The sequence below is a fragment of the Budorcas taxicolor genome, chromosome 9, assembly GCF_023091745.1.
Source record: "Budorcas taxicolor isolate Tak-1 chromosome 9, Takin1.1, whole genome shotgun sequence".
Classification (NCBI taxonomy): Eukaryota; Metazoa; Chordata; class Mammalia; order Artiodactyla; family Bovidae; genus Budorcas; species Budorcas taxicolor.
In genome coordinates, this window is record NC_068918.1 from 88,196,177 (window position 1) to 88,216,632 (window position 20,456).

At 49.6% G+C, this 20,456-nt stretch overlaps 1 protein-coding gene across 2 annotated transcripts in view; it reads right to left on the reverse strand.

Annotated features, from left to right (window-relative positions):
• PRKN (parkin RBR E3 ubiquitin protein ligase) overlaps nt 1-20,456 on the reverse strand; it is a 1,201,361-nt gene that overhangs the window by 21,989 nt on the left and 1,158,916 nt on the right. For both annotated transcript variants that reach the window (XM_052645487.1, XM_052645486.1), the window contains exon 10: nt 15,744-15,827. In XM_052645487.1, the coding sequence (XP_052501447.1) occupies nt 15,744-15,827 (84 nt within the window). The remainder of the gene's footprint in view (nt 1-15,743; nt 15,828-20,456) is intronic.

A 20,456-nucleotide genomic window follows, 5' to 3' on the forward strand; every position in this document is an offset into this window, starting at 1 on the left:
TCAGCCTTAAAAAAACTCAAACCTCAAAGTTGTACCATTTTACAGTACAAGGCATAAAATACTTCCCATACATGCTCTTTCCATTATTTATAGCTCAGCAAGCCTTGCTGAGGGGCAGGGAAGGAGAACCCCTGGAAGAATGTGAGTGCCGGTCCTAGAAATCCGGGAACCCATAGCCCCTCTGAGCCCCAGCCCAGGGCCATTTCTGCTGCCCAGAGCCAACACAGAGTCGGACATGACTGAAGCGACTTAGTAGTAGTAGTAGTGGTGGTGGCTCAGTGGCAAAGAATTAGCCTGCCAGTGCAGGAGACATAGGTTCAATCCCTGGTCTGGGAAGATCCCACGTGTCGCAGAGCAACCAAGCCCAACAGCAGCAACTATTGCGCCTGCGCTCTGGAGCCTGGGAGCTGCGACTACTGAGTCCAGGATACATATGGAGAATTCTGTTCAACTTGAAGCCGTCTTTATGTTGCTCGCCCAGAGGCTGGAGGGCAAGGGGAGGAGCTGCCACTCTGGCAGCATGACGGACTGTCCTGAAGGCTCACAGGAGGAAGGTAAGTGGGGGACCGCAGCTCAGCGCACTGCAGCTGGCCTGGAGGTGGCGTCTGCTTCACCCGCACTCACCCTCAGCCAGGCACCTCTAGGCCATCCCTGACGGGTCCAAGCCCCTGGCCACCTGCCAGTCTAAAGCCACAGCTACTGAGCTTGACCATCTGCTCTCCAGGCTGGGCCAGAGGGCACAGACAGATGGCACGGCAAATCGCCTGGGCACCCACCTGCTCCTCTTCCCCCTGTTATGGCTGCAGCCCTGCCTCTTCCTGACGGTCAGGGAGGACTTCTACTCTGTTTCATCCTTTACGCTTCCAATACGCCTCTGATTGGATGAATTCTGCTGACCGGTCTTTGAGTTTGCTTTACCCTTTATCCTGCTTGATCTAGTCTGCATTCGAAGCTTTCGATCCAAGTTTCTGTTCAGTTACTGTATTCTCCAGCTCTGTGATTTCTGGTTGGTACTTTTTAGTAGTTTCTCTTTGCTGAAATCATATATGCACTACTTGTAAATGCACCTTGTATTGTTCTAAGAGCTCAGTGAACGTCAGCATGACTGTTACCCCATTCTCTGAGCAGCACAAAAGGTGCATTGTAGTCGTGCTCAGACCCTGGCCAGTACAACTATTTCCCTGGCCACAAGGTGTGTTGGCTGCACAGCTCTCGGCGACAGACTCCAACCAGGAACTGCCCTCAGCTGAAAGAAGTGGCTTCCTCCCCCGTGTCACGCTCCCTGCTGGGTCGGGGGGTCCACAGACAAAGGCGGGTCTGTGCGTGGGGGAGTGAATTCCTGCTCCCCACCTTCCTTGATGCACAGGAAATCTGAGGGCCCATCCTGGCTCCAGAGCTCCTCACAGGACGGGCTGAGTCCCCCGCTGCAACTGAAGCCCCTTCCTCTGCCGTCCTGCTGCTTTCACTCTGCACAGCGAGACCCCCAAGTGCACCCCTCGCCCCAAGCCTGCAGTCACATCTCTAGGGCCTCAGCGCTTGCTTCCTGAAAACACGACATGGCATTTAGGCCGAACATTTCCTAATTGATTTTCTGTCTGGTGATACATCTATTGTTGTAAGTGAGGTGCTGAAATTCCCCGCTGTTATTATATGGTTATCTGTTTCTTCCTTCAGGTCTGTAAATATTTGTTTTAAATATTTAGGTGCTCCTGTGTGGAGTGAATAAATATCTACTAGCGTTAAAAAATATTTCCTAATGTTATATCTTTGTGATGAGCGATCTCTTTTATCATCAATATACTGTGCCCTTTAATATAAAATGTTATATGTCAATATTTCATTTGGACTTCCCTGGTGGCTCAGACTGTAAATAATCTGCCTTTAATGCAGGAGACCTGGGTTCAATCCCTGGGTTGGGAGGTTTCCCCGGAGAAGGGAATGGCTTACCCACTCCAGTATTCTTGCCTGGAGAATTTCACAGACAGAGGAGCCTGGTGGGCTACAGTCCATGGGGTCGCAAAGAGTCGGACACAACTGAGCGACTAAGACTTTCACTCTTCATAATGCATTCAGGGTCTATTTCATTAAATAGTGTGCCCCATAAACTTCTTATAGTATCTTTATTCTTTCTCATTCTTTACCCTTCCAATATGCCTCTGATTGGATGAATTCCACTGTCCTCTTTTTGAGTTTGCTTTATCCTTTCTCCTGCTTGACCTAGTCTGCTGTCGAAACTTTCTATTACACATTTCTGTTCAGTTGTTGTATTCTTCAGCTCTGTGATTTCTGGTTGGTACTTTTAAATAGTTTCTCTTTGTTGAAATATATACGCATTGCTCGTATATGCACCTTGTATTTGCATTGCTCTACTGACCTCAGTGAACATCTGCATGACTGTAACCCTATCAGGAAAATCACTTATCTCCATGAAAATAAGATCTGTTTTTGGAGATTTATCTTGTTCTTTTGTTTGGAACATTTCCCGTGTTTCTTCGTTTTTTTCTGACTCCGTGTGCGTTTCCGTGCCTTAGATGAAATAGACACAGCTCTCAGCTTTGACAGAATGGCCTAGTGCAGGGGCTGAATATTATCAGACTGGCCTGGGCTACCGGTTGTCTCTCTGCCTTCTGTGATTGTCCAAGCCTCCTCCTTTGTTCTTAGTGGCTCCCGGCAGGTGAGCGTATGCCAAGACCTGTCACTGTCCCAAAGGGGATGGCACTCAGCCCAGTTGCACTTGGGCTGATTAGAAGTGGATTCTCAGGCAGCAGCTGGGAAAACATGTCATTAGGCCCCTTCCAGGGAGCACCTGTTCCCTCTCTGCTGGGTATGAGCGGGTACTTGCAGGGGGTGGTGGTGGTGTCCCTGTGCCCACTAGGAACTGTTTCTTTGGGATTTCCCAGGGGGTGCAGTGGATAAGACTCCACCTGCCAATGCAAGGGACACGGGTTTGATCCCTGGTCCGGGAAGATGTCACGTGCCAAGGAGCAACTAAGCCCTAGCACCACAACTACTGAGCCCACATCCTGCAACTACTGAAGCCCGTGTGCCCCAGAGCCCAGGCTCTGCAACAAGGGAAGCTGCCGCAGTGAGAAGCCCGTGGACCACAACTCGAGAGGAGCCCCCGCTCTCTGCAACCAGAGAAAGCGCTCTCGCCACACAGAAGATCCAGCACAACCAAGAAACCCCCTAAAAAGACTGCTTCTTTGTTTGCCCCAGTCCCGCGGGACTCATGCACGCAAGCCCCTTTGGCTGTTAGGGCCGGGTGACCCTAGGTGGGTGGGGTCACCTCAAGTGGGAGCTGCAAAAGCTGGGTGTGTACACACTCCTTCCTGCGAGATGCTCAGGCCTCGGTTCCATTATTGGAGCAGGCTGACGGGAGAAAGGGGGGGAGACGTGTCTGCCTGCTTCCCTAGCTTCTGGGAAGAGCTGCAGTCAGCCCCTGGAGGCCACTAAATTAGGAGCCTGGGCCCCAGGTGGCACTTTTAAAACACCCCTTTCAGGATGGAAGATAGACATTTTTTCCCCCCCTTTGGTCTGCTCCCTCTGTGCTGAGTCCTGGAGGGGCAGCCAGCTCAGAACTGCTTCGTTTGCTCCAGTCCCGCGGGACTCATGAGTGGAAGCCTCGTTATCCATCAGAGCGGTATGCGATCTGTTCTGAGGGCAGCAGCCTTAAAGCTGCAGTGCAGACGTGTGTACGGGCTCCTTCCAGGGAGACGCCAGTGACTCGTCCTGGGCTGCGGACAGAAGGAAGAGGAACTGTGCTCGGGCTTCCCTGGTCTTCGGGGGTCACAGCCCGCCCCAAGTGCGTGCTAAACTCTGTCAAGTACGCAGACCGCCTCTCTCACGGAAAGACCGTGAGATGATCTTGCCTGCGCCCTCTGCACTAAGCCCTGTGGGGAGAGCCATGGCGAGCGCTGTGCGTCTTGTTAAGAATTACTTCTTGGTTTGCTACAGTCTTGTGGGTCTCACCGACACAAGCGCCGTTGGTTTTTAGAGCTAGCTGCTTTGGGAGTCAGTCCCTCCAGCCGGAATCGTAACAGTTGGTGCACAAGATGTGGGGTCCAAACCCCTTGGTCCACGGGGAGAAGCTGCGTGCTGGGGGCTCCCTTCCAGTTCCAAGGGTCAACCCCGGGGTGGGGATTTTTTTCGCTGTGCTGCACGGGTCACGCTCAACCACTCGGTCGTATCCAGCTCTTTGTGACCCCGTGGACTGTAGCCTGCCAGGCTCCTCTGTTCCCACTCCAAGGGATCTTCCTGACCCAGGGACCCAGGGATCAAACCCGTGTTTCCTGCAGCTCCTGCATTGGCAGGCGGATTCTTTGCCACCTGGGGCACTGTATGGCATGCAAGATCAAACCTGTGCTCCTCGAAGTAGAAGTGCCAAGTCTTAACTGCTGGACGGCCAGGGAGATCCTGGGGGGTGGGTTTTAGCGCCAGAGTGTGTCAGCCTTGGCTGCCTGTTTCCATGTGGGCGTCTTCTCCTTTGTCTGGCGTGCAGGAGTCACTCAGCTGGCCCCTGCGTCCCTGTCACTGTATGGCGGATGGCTGTACAGTCAGAGCTGGTTTCATTATGTTTCACGTTACTGTGCTTCACAGATATTCACTGTTTCAATTGCATTTGCTCACTTTGAGTTTTTGTGTCACATTTTGGTAATTCCTGTGATATTTCAAACTTTCCCATCTTTATTATATGGTGATCTGTGACGAGTGACCCTTGACGTTACTGTTGCAATTGTTCTGAGGCACCTTGAATCATGCCTGTACAAGACCCTGAACTTAGCTGAGAAATGTGTGTGTTGTGACTGCCCTGGACACTACGAGTTCCCCTGCCTTTCTCCCTCTTCTCAGGCCTCCCTATTCCCTGAGACACAACAGGATGGAAATTAGGCCAATCAATAACCCTCAATGGTCTCTAAGTGAAAGGAAGGGTTGCAAGTCTCCGACTTTACATCAAAAGCTAGAAGTGACTAAGCTTAGTGAGGAAGGCATGTCCAAAGCCTCGACAGGCTGAAAGCCAGACCTCTTGCACCAAACTGCTAAGTTCTGAATGCAAGGGAAATGTTCTTGAAGGAAATTTAAAGTGCTACTCCAGTGAACACACAAAGGACACGAGAGTGAAAACAGCCTTAGTGTGGATGTGGAGAAGGTTGTATGACCTGGAGAGAAGACCAAGCCGACCGCAACACTCCCTTAAACTAAAGCGGGATCCAGACTCTGTGCTCAGTCACTTCAGCGTGTCTGACTCTTTGTGACCGCATGGACTGTAGTCCACAGGCTTCTCGGTCCATGGGATTTTCCTGGCAGGAACACTGGAGTGGGTTGCCATGCCCTCCTCCAGGGAATCTTCCTGAAAGGACTGAACCTGTGTCGCCTGCATTGCAGGCGATTCTTTACCAGTGAGCCACCGGGAAAGCCCCGAGCAAGGCTCTGACTCTCTTCAAATCTATGAAGGCTGAGAGCGGTGAGGAAGCTACGTAAGAAAGGTTTGAGGCTGGCAGAGGTTGGCTTATGAGGTTTAAGGAAAGACATCACTTCCATAACATAAAAGTGCAGAGTGAACAAGCACGGGCTGATGTAGAAGCTGCAGCAAGTTATTGAGAAGATCTAGCTAAGTCGTGAAGGCGGTTACACTGAATAACAGGAGAAACAGCGTTATCTTAGAAGAAGATGCCATCCAGCACTCTCATAGTTAGAGAGGAGAAGTCAGTGCTTGGCTTCAAAGCTTCAAAGGACAGGCTCATCCTCTTGTTAGGGGTGAATGCAGCTGGTGACTTCAGCTCAGTTCAGTCGCTCAGTCGTGTCCGACTCATTGCGATACATGGACTGCAGCACGCCAGGCTTCCCTGTCCATCACCAACTCCCGGAGCTTGCGCAAACTCACGTCCATGGAGTCAGAGATAAGTTGGGGCCAAGGCGCATCTACCATCCCCGAATCCCAGGGCCCTTAAGAGTCGCGCTCTGCCTGTGCTCAAGAGAAGCAGAGCACAGCCTGGGCGACAGCACGCGCTCACAGCACGGCTCACTGAGTACTTCCAGCCCACGGCTGAGACCTGCTACTCGGAAAAGGGTCCTTTCAAGGTGTTTCTACTCACTGACAGGGCACCTGGTGACCACAGAGCTCTGTCGGAGACGCACAACGAGACTCACATTGTTCTCACGCCTGTTGGGACAACATCCCTTCTGCCGCCCAAGCGTCAGGGACACTTTGACTTTCAAGTCTTACGATTTAAGAAACACACGTCATGAGGCTATACCTGCCCTAGATAGTGATTCCTCTGGTCGATTTTGGCAAAGTAAACTGAATACCTCTGGAAAGGACTCAGCATTTGAGATGCCACGAAGAACATTCATGACTCATGGGAAGAGGCCAAAATATGAACATTCACGGGAGTTTGAAAGAAACTGGTTCCAATCCTCAAGGGTGATTTTGACGGCTTTAAGTTCGTTCTCAGGGGAGGAAGGAACGGCCGATGCGGTGGAAACAGAACCAGCATTGCAGCCTGAAGATGGGACTGAAGTGCTGCAATCTCACGGTGCGCTTTATGGATAAGGAGCTGCTTCTTGTGGGTGAACAAGTAGGGTTGTTTCCTGAGATGGAATTGACTCCTGGGGCAGGTGCTGTGACGATGATTGAAACGACAACAAGTGATTTAGAATATTACCTAAACTGGCTTGATAAAAAGCAGTGGCAGGATTTGAGAAGATTGACCTCAACTGTGAAAGCAGTTCTACTGTGGGAGAAATGCTACAGAGACATTGTTCGTGAAAGGAAGAGTCGATCCATGTGGCAGAGTTCATTGCTGTCTTATTTTGAGAGATTTCCATAGCCACCCCAACCTTCAGCAACCACCACCCTGATCAGTCAGCAGCCTCAACACTTGCTCCTTGGAAGAAAAGCTATGATGCTGCTGCTGCTGCTAAGTCGCTCCAGTCGTGTCTGACTCTGTGCAACCCCACAGACGGCAGCCCGCCAGGCTCCCCCGTCCCTGGGATTCTCCAGGCAAGAACGCTGGAGCGGGTTGCCAATCCCTTCTCCAGGGGATCTTCCCGACCCAGGGATCAAGCCTGTGTCTCTTATGTCTCCTGAACTGGCAGGCAGGTTCTTTACCCCTGAGCCACTAGGGAAGCCCAACAGCAACATTAGGAGGTGTTGAAAGCCGCTACTCACCGGCCCTGGCAGCCTGAGTTCTTTAATCGATATATTTCAATGTAGACTATGACACCCCCAACCTGCTGCTCGAGACAGAGATCACAGACTTCCTAACAGCTCATCCTAGAGCATCCTTGCCACCCACATGCTCAGCCCAGCGACAGCACTGAGCTCCAGAGGGCAAGGCTGGGCTGCTTCCCAGAGGTGAACTCGCCCTGCCCTCTTGATGACAGTGTTGCTGCTGCTGCTGCTGCTAAGTCACCTCAGTCGTGTCCAACTCTGTGCGACCCCAGAGACGGCAGCCCACCAGGCTCCCTCGTCCCTGGGATTCTCCAGGCAAGAACACTGGAGCGGGTTGCCATTTCCTTCTCCAATGCATGAAAGTGAAAAGTCGCTCAGTCATGTCCAACTCTTAGCGACCCCATGGACTGCAGCCTACCAGGCTCCTCCGTCCATGGGATTTTCCAGGCAAGAGTACTGGAGTGGGTACCATTAGACAGCATTTTAAAAAACAAAGATATCACTTTGCCGATAAAGCTCCATGTAGTTAAAGCTATGGTTTTGCCAGTAGTCATGTACGGATGTGAGAGTTGGACCATAAAGAAGACTGAGCACCGAAGAATTGATGCTTTTGAACTGTGGTGTTGGAGAAGACTCTTGAGAGTCCCTTGGACTGTAAGGAGATCCAACCAGTCCATTCTAAAGAAAATCAGTCCTGAGTATACACTGGAAGGACTGATGTTGAAGCTGAAACTTCAATACTTTGGCCACCTGATGTGAAGAACTGACTCATTGGAAAAGACCCTGCCTGACGTTGGGAAACATTGAGGGCAAGAGAAGAAGGGGGTGACAGAGGATGAGATGGTTGGATGGCATCATCGACTCAATGGACACGAGTTTCAGCAAACTCGGGGAGATAGTGAAGGACAGAGGAGCCTTGTGTGCTGCAGTTCATAGGGTCGCAAAAAGGCAGACCCAACTTAGTGAATGAACAATAGCTTCTGATTAAGGTCTGTATTTTCCGAACACAATGATATTGTAGACGTAATAGAATATAATACAGTGCAAACATAACTTTTATATGCACTGGGAAACAAAAACATTTGTGAGACTTGCTTGACTGTGATATTGCCTTGTTGCGATGGTCTGGAACTGAATCTGCATTATTATCTCCTAGGTGTGCCTGTGGGTTTTGTGTGGCCATGAGAAGCGGGGGGCTCAGGGGCTCCTGTGTCACCATCTTGGCCTCCGTCCCCCTCCCCATTCCTGTAGCATGCTTTCCCAGCCTCACAGTGAGGTTGGACAGGTGAGGATGAAAGTGGGGGGTCATCATTCATTCACTAACATTTAATGGGTACCACCTAAGGGCTGGACACTGGTGTTATAAAGACCAAACATGTACAAATCTTGCACCAAGAAAAGCTCAGAACCTGAGGGAAGATCCAAGGAAACAGCATTTCAACGTGATGAATGGACTGAAGAGGTCTGTATAGTAGTCTGAGAGCTTGGAGGAAGTCGTGGGCTGGGCACATGGCTTCATGGAGGAGGTAACAGATGCTCTGGCTCTTGCAGGTCGAGTAGGAGCTTGGCAGGCAGGGGTGCACACTCCCATTAGACACTGTAGATTTATGCCTCAGAGAGAGGGGTCACTGTTCCCAGACTCCTTTGAGCAGGTGCAGCCAATGAAAACAATCTCCTCTGTGGCTTTGGACAACACCGCTATAACTCTGGAAGTCTCAGTTTGCCTTCTTGTTGAATAGGAGGAGGAACGTTAACTACTTAGAACCCCTGGGAAAACGAATCAATTTATGTGGTTTACAAGAGCAAGTGTTTACTTATTAGAGAGCCTCCAGGGGAACGCACGGAGGAGAACACCCAGGCTCGAGCAAGAAGCAGCAAATGGGGCTGGACTCTCATTAGCCTGAGAAGGATTGATCTTCTGTCACTGATTCCCCAAACCTCCAGCAGTTTCGACTTCAAGCTCGTTCAATATTTTAAAACCAATTTAAAACCAATTTTTGAGTTTGTTTGTTTGTTTTAAATATTGCATTAATCAAAAAATGCATTAAGTGTAGGGTCAAACAGCTTAGTTGATGGGAAAAGCCTGATTGGGCCCCAGGAGACACAGGCTTGTCTGGTTGGATAATGTCATATCAAGGCCCAGAAACCACTCAGCTTTCAAGGGAGAACAGTGGAGCGTAGCCACGGACGGCTGAAAGGAAAAGCCTTACAAGTGAATTGAATTGAAAGGAAATTTGAAGAAGGCTAATGATGGTATTTTGTTGTATTAGCAACATTCAGACATGAGGGTTCATCTGAAGCCTTCCATCCCAGGAGGGGAGGCTGCGATGAGATTTTTATTGTCAGGTGTGTGCAGTGCCATCCTTTCAAAGGTTTCAGGTCAATGGGATTGCAGAGGTCACCCATTTGAAGATCACTGTCGTCTGAGAGAAATGAAGGAAACAGAAAATAAACTGGCTCTAGGAAAATAAAAACCCTTCATTCTCTTGCCAAATGGAATTGGCTCTTTCGGTTTGATGAAATAGATTGTCGGGTTCATCCTTCTCCGTGTCCAAGAGTCGTTCTGGGTGAAACGAGGAAACGGGAGACGTGGAGAATATACTGGTTATCCTGGGTTCTCTTCTCTCTCTGCCTTGCATATGGAAGGCTGAATCCTTTGTGGCTGGCTTTCAGCTGGGTGTGGCCGGGGGGAGATGTGAGCAAGAGCCCAGAGGATGGGTGGGGGAAGTCAAGGTATGGTCGTCACTCCCCTCCAGCTCTGGGTCCACTCCTGGCAATGCAGACTCCCCGCCCCCCAATTGCGTCTCTTTGCAGAGCTCCTCTGTGGCTCCAGCCCTTGAGGCGGGTCCCTGTGAAACACCCTTTCCGCCTCCTCTCTCTTCAGGCCTGGGGCAGTCACAGCTCCCCCCGATGTTGGACTCTCAGACCTTCCCCATCAATTTTGGTTCTTGCGACTCTTCCCTCCCACTGCAGGTCCTCCGTGACCCTTCAATTACAGTCTCTTCACGTGTGCATCTGAGGAGGACCCTCAATGGGTCAGAGACTTATACAGAAATGGCAGCAAACCCTCCAAACTCCAGTTGCCTTCTGTTCTCAGGCAGTAGTGAACCAGCAGAATTTTCCAGTTTGGTTGGGCCATTAGCTTCATTTTGAAATAAGAGAAATATGAGGCCTGGTTCAGTTACCAGGGGCACCAGGCAGGAAGGAGGCTCACTTTAGAGAGGTCTTATTCCAGAGCTGTCTCTTCCTGAATCCTCTCTTGGATATCCCTGTCTAGGATTAAAGATTCCTTGTTGGAATTCCTATCATACTGACTGTGCAACCCTGTGGCATCTAATGTGTGTGTGGTCAGTTGCTAAGTCATGTCCGACCCTTTGCAACCCCATGGACTGACTGTAGCCCACTAGGCTCCTCTGTTCATGGGATTTTTCAGGCAGGAACACTGGAATGGGTTGCCATTTCCTCCTCCAGAGGACCTTCCTGACCCAGGATGGAATCTGAATCTCCTATGTCTCCTGCATTGCAGGTGGATTTTTTTTTTTTTAAGCCACAGAGCCACCTGGGGAGGCTGTGACATCTAATAAAGTAACACAAACTCCATGAGAGCAGGCACTTTATCCCCACAACGAGAACAAAGCCTAACCTGTTAGAGGCGTTTAATACTATTGAAGAAATGAAAGAACCTCTTTTCCTTGATAGATGCCACTGTGGAAAGGGAACGTTGCCCAAAATCAGGCCATCGCCACGGCAGCGGCCTCTCCCCTGAGGGGTAGCCCCTGAGGGGAGTTCAGAGTGTAGAAAAGCAGGGGCCACTCTGTGCCCCGGGCACTGGCCGAGGCAGTTAAGATGTACTTCGAAGGGATAAGCTCAGAGCCCAGACCCTTGCACCTTCCCACAGAAAGAAAAGCACTAAAACCATTAACGTGAGAGGTCTGTTTTGTGTGATTAGCAGTAATCTTTGCTTCCCCAGTGGCTCAGTTGGTAAAGAATCTGCCTGCAGTACAGGAGACCCGGCTTCGAGCTCTGGGTGGGGAAGATGCCCTGCAGAAGGAAATGGCAACCCACTCCAGTTTCTTGCCTGGAGAATTCCATGGACAGAGGAGCTGGGGCAAGCTACAGTCTGTGGGATCACAAAGAGTCGGACACGACTGAGTGATTAACTTAACTTTGCTGGTTGACTCCATTTTTTTTTTTTTTCAGCACAAACTATTACCAGAAAAAAACAAAAACTCCTATTATTCTGCTCCTCTCTTACATCTTCAGATCTATCTGAGAGTCTGTCGCCAGGCTATAGTCCTCTGTAAGGTACCTAGATAAAAACTTAATTCACAGCTTTTAGGGTGTGCATTTTTCTTCAACTGACACCATCATCACTCAACAAACACCTATTAGATGCCAATGCACCAGGTACTGTCTTGAGCCTCAGGATGCAGGGATGAACAGAAGTCTAGCTGGAGAGAACCTTGCTTCTGTACTTTGTCCATTTGGTGCCCTCTGCTGGAACCTTCTAGGTCACCTTATTCCCCTGTCCTCTTGACAAGCTCTGACCTGCCCTTCATGACTTTCTTAGGGAAGCATTATACAAAACTGGGATTTGAATTTGGTAATAAGGGGTTCATGATCTGAGCCACAGTATGCAGGTCAGGAAGCAACAGTTAGAACTGGACATGGAACAACAGACTGGTTCCAAATAGGAAAAGGAGTACGTCAAGGCTGTATACTGTCACCCTGCTTATTTAACTTCTATGCAGAGTACATCATGAGAAACGCTGGACTGGAAGAAACACAAGCTGGAATCAAGATTGCCGGGAGAAATATCAATAACCTCAGATATGCAGATGACATCACCCTTATGGCAGAAAGTGAAGAGGAGCTAAAAAGCCTCTTGATGAAAGTGAAAGAGGAGAGCGAAAAAGTTGGCCTAAAGCTCAACATTCAGAAAACGAAGATCATGGCATCCAGTCCCATTACTTCATGGGAAATAGATGGGGAAACAGTGGAAACAGTGTCAGACTTTATTTTTTTGGGCTCCAGAATCACTGCAGATGGTGACTGCAGCCATGAAATTAAAAGACGCATACTCCTTGGAAGAAAAGTTATGACCAACCTAGATAGCATATTCAAAAGCAGAGACATTACTTTGCCGACTACAGTCCGTCTAGCCAAGGCTATGGTTTTTCCTGTGGTCATGTATGGATGTGAGAGTCGGACTGTGAAGAAGGCTGAGTGCCGAAGAATTGATGCTTTTGAACTGTGGTGTTGGAGAAGACTCTTGAGAGTCCCTTGGACTGCAAGGAGATCCAACCAGTCCATTCTGAAGGAGATCAGCCCTGGGATTTCTTTGGAAGGAATGATGCTAAAGCTGAAACTCCAGTACTTTGGCCACCTCATGCGAAGAGTTGACTCATTGGAAAAAACTCTGATGCTGGGAGGGATTGAGGGCAGGAGGAGAAGGGGACGACCCAGGATGAGATGGCTGGATGGCATCACGGACTCGATGGACGTGAGTCTGAGTGAACTCCGGGAGATGGTGATGAACAGGGAGGCCTGGCGTGCTGCAACTCATGGGGTCGCAAAGAGTCGGATACAACTGAGTGACTGAACTGAACTGATACAAAACTGGATTTGCTCCATTTTGATTTAGTATATTATTACCATTATCTTTTTTCCCATACGTGTCCCCTATGGCTCCCTGGTGAGCCTCTGAAGATAAATGTACTTCTCTGAATTTTTTCAGAGAATCTATCAGGATGAGTGTCCTGTAGAAATGCTGTTTAATACCTGCTAATAGATGGTGTCTGCAGACACAGGCCCCTTGATACTGGCCATCTGTCCGTAAGGCCAGCTATACCCTTCGCCCATATTTTGGAGTTCCTTTTCTTTTTTTAATCTGGGCTACCTTAACCGCTGGGGCTTCCCTGGTGGCTCAGTGGTAAGCAACTCACTTGCCAAGGCAGGAAACGTGGGTTCACTCCCTGGTCTGGGAAGATCCCCCAGAGAAGGAAACGGCTACCCACTCCGGTATTCCTGCCTGGAGAACTCCAGGGACAGGGGAGCCTGGTGGGCTACAGGCCATGGGGTCACAAATGAGTCGGACACGACTGAGCGACTTATTAATAACAACGACCTTAGTGGTCAACACCAAGGTTGGCTGGTTCCTCCTGAATGAAGGGGTTGATGGAGTGGGTCAGGCGCTGGACAGCTTTGGGTTAAGCAGTGCTGTTTTTCACTTCACTGCTACTGTTGGCAGATAGACAGATATTAGGGTATCCCTTCTCGGAAGGCCTTGTCCATGCTGTCATCATATGAACAGATGGGTGTGAACTGCTGGACGACACCCAAATCCAAGAGCATCAGCCTGTCTTCCCGTCTAGCCCTTCCGGTCCCGAGGTGGTGGTGGGGGTGGGTGGGGGTGGAGGCGGTCTCAGGGACAGCATTATTTCTGACCTCCAGACCCAGTGAGCTTGCATTCAAGTGCCCTGGGGCTCAAATAAGTCAACAGAAAGGGCGTGTGCTGCCTCTGCTGTAGAAATGGCCGCTCAGTCCTAAAGCTCCCAACACGGTCAGGCCAGCATAGGAGGAGCTGCTGAGAAGCCCTGAGCTCATGTACTGTGCTTCCTCGGTTACTTTAAATTGAGTAGAAACCTCCGCAGAATCTCATAGGGATTCACTTCTTCATGTTCTCATTTTAGAGCCTTTTTTTTTAAAAACAGGCTTTATTTTATTTTTTTGTTTTTAAATGTTAGCATTCATTTCTTTTTGGCTGTGCTGTTTCTTTGCGGTGTGTGCTCCTTTCTAAGGTGTGATGCGAGGGTTTCTCATTGCAGGGGCTTCTCTTGTGGAGCTGGGGCTTTAGGGTGCGTGGTTTCAGGAGCTGCAGCTTGTGGACTCAGGCTCAGCACCTGTGTGCACAGACTTAGCTGCCCTGAGTCATGGGGATCTTCAAAGATCAGGGATTGAACCCGTCACCTGCATTGGCAGGTGGATTATCACTGAGCCACAGGGAAGCCCTTTAGAACATTCTGATATTTACAGTTCTCAACTTTTGAAATTAAAATGTTCTGGAACTTCTATGCCTATTGATGAGGTTCCTGCAACAGAACCACTACAGGGTTTATCTGGGTAGATTTCATGTTTATACCCCTCTTAATGTCTCTATCGGGAGAAAAATAATGAGCAAATTCATCAAGTGTGTTGAAATTTTTACTCCTTTCCCCTGGCTGATCATTGTTGTTGTTCATCACTAAGTCATGTCTGACTCTTTGTGACCCCATGGACTGCAGCTTCCCTGTCCTTCACTGTCTCCTGGAGTCTGCTCAAACTCATATCCATTGAGTCGGTTATGCCATCCCACCATCTCATCCTCTGTCGCCCACTTCTCTTCCTGCCCTCAAGCTTTCCCAGCATCAGGGTCTTTTCCAGTGAGTGATAATCAATAAATAAAAGAAAATACATTTGCATTTCCTTAAGCCTGATACAGCACTTCAGAGAGTCAGGCTCAGTAAACACGTGCTTTACCTCATCAAGACTGAAATGCGGTATAGCACAGCTCTTTGCAGGACGACACCCTCAGCAGGAAACCCCTTTTCTTGTCAGTTTAGCAAAGCTACACTGTAACTCTTAAACCAGGTGCCCCTAAGCTCTGTTCATCCAGGGTGGAGCACGCCTGTCAGATCTTTTGCTCATATAATAGCTTGTCTAACCTGTTGTTTTTTTCCATAGATCAAAGAAGTGGGAATGATGAATAAGCAATTATCATATGACCAGATCTCCTCAGAGTTTACCTTTCAGTAATCTCTCGAACAAACTATGTGAACAAGAGAGCATCCAAAGAAAGCTCACAAGAAGTCAACAAGCCTGCACGCAGTGGGGGATGATGACGGCTCTGCCCCCCGTCTCAGCAATTCACCGATACTACTTCCCTTTTTCCCCTTAAAAACCTTCATGGCTGAGCAGACTCTTCAGAGATGGTTTCTGGGGGACACTGAGTCCACCATCTCCTCAGATTGCCGGCTTTCTAATCAAAGGCAATTTTCCTTTCTACCAACAGCTGCCTCTCAGGTATTGATTTTCCAGCAGTAAGGAGCTGGACCTGAGTTTGGTAAGAATATTGCTAAAGAAACAATGATATTTTTGCATCATATAATACTTCTATCATGTCATTCATGGAGAGAGTTCTCACCAAAGACTTTAAACAAGGGCACTTAAAAAAAAATGTGAAGTTAGTATTGATTTCCCTGATTCAGAGGTTAAATTGTTTGATCTCTTTTCTAAAGACTCCTCCGATCACGCTAGACTCCTTATCCCTACTCCACTTAACCCTGGGGAAGAACTCCCGTGGAAGAACCAACACACCACACATGACCGTTGGGAAGTCTGCAGCAGGACCCCGAGGACAGGGGTTGTTCAGAGGGACTGATGACTGGGGAGCCAGAGCCCCATCACCATGGCTATAGGCTGCTAGTCTGGTCCTTCCTTTTTCAGATTGGAACCTTTGATGATCTCCAGAAACCAGCTCCTGTCCCCGACGAGAGCCTGAGCCCCGATCTGGGGAAGGAAGAGGGTGCATTACCTGAGTGACTGCTCCTGAGGCTTCAATCACGGTGCCGCAGTCACCTTCGTGGTACGGCTCCTTACAGTCCCGGCAGAAGACGAACTGCAGGAGAACACAGGCAGGTTAGAGGCGGGCTTGCGGGCCCCGTTTGGTCACAGCCTGCTTTCCTTTCCCAAGCTCGCTCTACTCCCGCCCCTGACTCGGTGATGCTTTCTGTGCCAAACTACCTTTCGCAAAGAGGAAAAAGTGTCCTACTTTGATGACACTGTTCACTCTTTACTAAAGAATGTTCCAAGCACCACCGCAGAAGCATTTCGAAAATGAGTCACATTTCCTCTCTTCAAAAATGTTTCTAGTCTAGCAGAAGAGACAGCAATGCAAAGAAATACCTACAGTTAAGTGTTACTGGTGTTAGCATATGAGGAAAACAATCTCAGCCAAGAATTTCACACCTGATCTTTATTTACTTGCATCAGTTCAGTTCAGTCCCTCAGTCATGTCTGACTCTTCGCGACCCCATGGACTGTAGTATTTCAGGCTTCCTTGTGCATCACCAACTCCCGGAGCTTGCTCAAACTCATGTCCATTGAGTTGGTGATGCCATCCAACCATCTCATCCTCTGTCGTCCCCTTCTCCTCCTGCCCTGAATCTTTCCCAGCATCAGTCTTTTCCAATGAGTCAGTTCTTCACACCAGGTGGCCAAAGTATTGGGAGTTTCAGTTTCAGCATCAGTCGTTTCAGTGAATATTCAGGACTGATTTCCTTTAGGATGGACTAGTTGGATCTCCTTGCAGTCCAAGGGACTCTCAAGAGTCTTCCTCAAAACCACGGTTCAAAAGCATCAATTTTTCGGCACTCAGCATTCTTTATGGCCCAACTCTCACATCCATACGTGACTACTGGAAAAACCATAGCTTTGACTAGACAGATGTTTGTTGGCAAAGTAATGTCTCTGCTTTTTAATATGGTGTCTAGGTTGGTCATAGCTTTTCTTCCAAGGAGCAAGCATCTTTAAATTTCATGGCTACAGTCACCATCTGCAGTGATTCTGGAGCCCAAGAAAATAAAGTCTCTCACTGTTTCCATTGATTCTCCATCTATTTGCCATGAAGTGATGGAACTTGATGCCATGACCTTAGTTTTCGGAATGTTGTGTTTTAAGCCAGCTTTTTCACTCTCCTCTTTCACTTTCATCAAAAGGCTCTTTAGTTCCTCTTCACTTTCCGCCATAAAGGTGGTGTCATCTGCATATCTGAGGTTATTGATATTTCTCCCTGCAATCTTGTGCAGGGGGTCTTCCAGCTTGTGCTTCATCCATCCTGGCATTTTGCATGATGTACTCTGCATATGTTTTCTTGCATAAAGGATTTATATATCCATGTTGAGGGTCTTACTTTTGTATTGAAAGCCTACTGTGGAAAGAAGAAAGGGCCATCATGGGTTGAATTCTGTGCCCCACAAACTCATGTGTGGAAGCCCTAACCCCCAGCACCTCAGAATGTGCCTGTGTTTGGAGATAAAACCTTTGAAGAGGGAAGTAAGATAAAATGGGGTTTCCCAAGTGGCACTAGTGCTAAAGAACATGCCTGCCAATGCTGGTGACATCAGAGATGCGGGTTCAATGCTTGGTTGGGGAAGATCCCCTGGAGAAGGGAATGGCAGCCCACTCCAGTATTCTTGCCTGGAGAACCCCACGGACAGAGGAGCCTGGCGGGCTACAGTCCATGGGGTCACACAGAGTCAGACACGACTGAAGCGGCTTAGCACGCACGCATGCAAGGTAAAGTGAGGTCCTCAGGTGGCACTGCACAATGGTGTCCTTACAGAAGGCGATCAGGACACAGACACTGGCACTGAGAGACGAGCATGTGTGGGTGAGGGAGCCTCAAGTGTGAGTCACTCTGACGTGTCTGACGGGACTGTGGCCCGCCAGGCTCCTCTGTCCCTGGGATTCTCCAGGCAAGAGTACCGGAGTGGGCTGCCATGCCCTCCTCCAGGCCATCTTCCTGACCCAGGGCTCGACCCGGGGTCTCCTGCCTCAGGGACGTCGAGGGAGAAGGTGGCCATCTGGGAGCCGAGGAGAGAGGTCTCAGGAGAAACCGCCCCTGCCCCCCCCCACCCGCTTTCTCGCACCCCTGGCCTCCGGAACTGTGAGAACATTTGCTCCTCTGGTCTTAGCCCCTGGCTGTGGCGCCCCAGGAAGCTAAGGTGTGGCTGAAGTGAAGCCTCTCACCCGGACGGTGCTCCTGGCCGCATTCAGAGCTCCCTTCAGGATGGAGGAGACCTAGGAGTCAACGGTCCTTCCCTGATGGAGGAGGCTGGAGACGTGAATGCTGCAAAAGGAAGCTGGCCTACGCCGGCTGGACTAGCGGCCCCTGCAGAACCTGCTTCCCCTGCCCCGCCCCGCTCGGAGGCGCCGTGGGGGCTGAGGGCGTGGGCTCCACGGGGGACGCCCGGGCTGCAGCCATCGCCCGTCCCTTGACGACCAAGACCACCTTGGAAGAGCGGCCTCGGAGCCTGGGCCTCCGTTTCCTCCTCTGAGAAGACAGGGTAACAGTGATAACTGTCTCGCATGAGTGCCATGAGAGGAAGATGAGATAAAACCCATGCTCAGTGGCTACAAGCAGGCCTGGAACATGGTGTTTTCTGAGGAGATGCCAGCCAGGCCCTGTCCTTATTTCACGGCTGGAGAAGGAGTTAGTTAGATAGTGCTGGCTGCTCAGTCATGTCCAACTCTATGCCCGCCAGGCTTCTCTGTCCATGGGATTCTCCAGGCAAGAACACTGGAGTGGGTTGCCATTCCTTTTCCAGGGTATCTTCTCGACCCAGGGATCGAACCTGCATCTCCTGTGTCTCCTGCATTGGCAGGCGGGTCCTTTACCACTAGCCCCACCTGGGAGAAGGAGTTGCTTCACTAGAAAACTGGTTCCCTTCAACAACCACTCATTTTACTTGGTGGAGAGTAACATCTCTCCCAGCAGAAGCTGTACTCAGCGAAGATGCTCTAGCAGAGAAGAGAGCCCAGTCAGTGAGTATGGCGTGTGGGCGATGGTGGTGGTTTTAGAGAACAGGCCCAGTGAGATCTGATACTCTTCTGCTTGAGAGATGGGCTCCATACCCCTCCTGCCTAAATCTGGATGTGCTGACCCCTCGACCAGCATTGGTAGAAGTGACAGCCTGCCACTACTGGGGCCCTGGCATGCTGCAGTCCATGGGGTTGCAAGGCGTCGGACACAACTGAGCTACTGAACTGAACTTGAAAGAAACTGGCAGCTTCCACTCTCTGTCTCCTGGGACATTTGCTCTTGAAGCCCAGTCACCATGGAGAGGCATGCGTGGAGAGGAACTGAGGCCCCCAGCCAACAGCACTCTTGCCGGCCGGGTGTCTGAGCCGTGTTTCACCTGGGTCTTTCAGCGTCTGGGTGACCTGCCCCCCCGCTGACCCCACGTGGAACGGAGACAAATGCTTGCACAGGGTTCTGTCCAAATTATAGGTTTGCAGGCAAAGGCAAAACCAAGCAAAGCAGGAACCCGACTGTCACTCTTCTAAACCCTAAGTTTGGGGATGCTTTTTACACGGCAATTGATAGCCCATACAGCAATGACACTGGATTCCTGGAGGCCTCGAAGAATTTCCAGAAGCTGGAAAGCTCCCAAATTCATATTCTAGAGCATAAACCGGAAATTTAACTCAATTTTGCTTGAGATAAGATTGATTTGGGGACTTCCCTTTTGGTCCAGCGGTTCAGAATCCTCTTTACAATGCAGGGGAAGTGGGTTCGATCCTGGTGGGGGAAGTAAGATCCCACATGCTGTGGAGCAGCTAAGCCCACTTGCCACAACTAGAGAGAAGCCCTTGAGCTGCAGCTAAGACCCGATGCAGCCAAAACAAAACAAAACAAAAGACAGGTTGGACTGATAACCCCCCAAACAAACAGGATCTAGAAAAACCCAGCTTTATCCCAAAACACATCACCACTCTGCTTCACCTCAAAATAACAGCCTTTGCAGGCCGGTTCTTTTCACGCTGTCTTCACTCGAAACAGGATCCCTGCTCCCCGCCTACCCTCCCACGGTCACCTTCTTGTTTCAACAACTCATCTGAAAATCATTTTAATCTCAGGGCATAACAAACAAGAAGAACAAGTATTTTATAAGGAAAAGGCCTCCTCTACAGATGTCACCATCTGGCTTCTGAGCCAACACTTTCAGAGTCTTTTAGCCTTCTTATTTCTTCCAACAGCAAAGAGACTGAGCCCGCCTTTTGTGGGACGTAAACTTTCCTCAAAGGTTCATCTTGGTGGGAGGGGGGTGTGTGTCAGCACGTGTTTACACAAAGCATCAAGACCACCAGGCTTTCATTTATGACATTTTAATTTTCCCTGAACTGAAAGCTAATCCAGTGAACAGTGAACAGGCTGGATCCTAGAGTTCCTTCTTAAGATTTTTTTTTTTTTTTAATGTATCTGCTCATCTTTGGGTTCGCCCCAGACCCATCACTCTGCTCTCGTGTTGAAAAACTGTGAATTGTATGGTTCACTCATTGAGAAGAGCTCACTGTGTGATCTCAACCCAGGCCTTTCCATGGAAGCAAGTCTGATCTCTTGGTGTGACAGGGAAAACGCTTCACATCTTATTAGCTCATGGATGAGATATAAAACCAGTTTCATGGTAGAGGAACACCCTGGAGGTTGATCATTTTGTCAGAATAAATAGGGCTTTCCTGACAC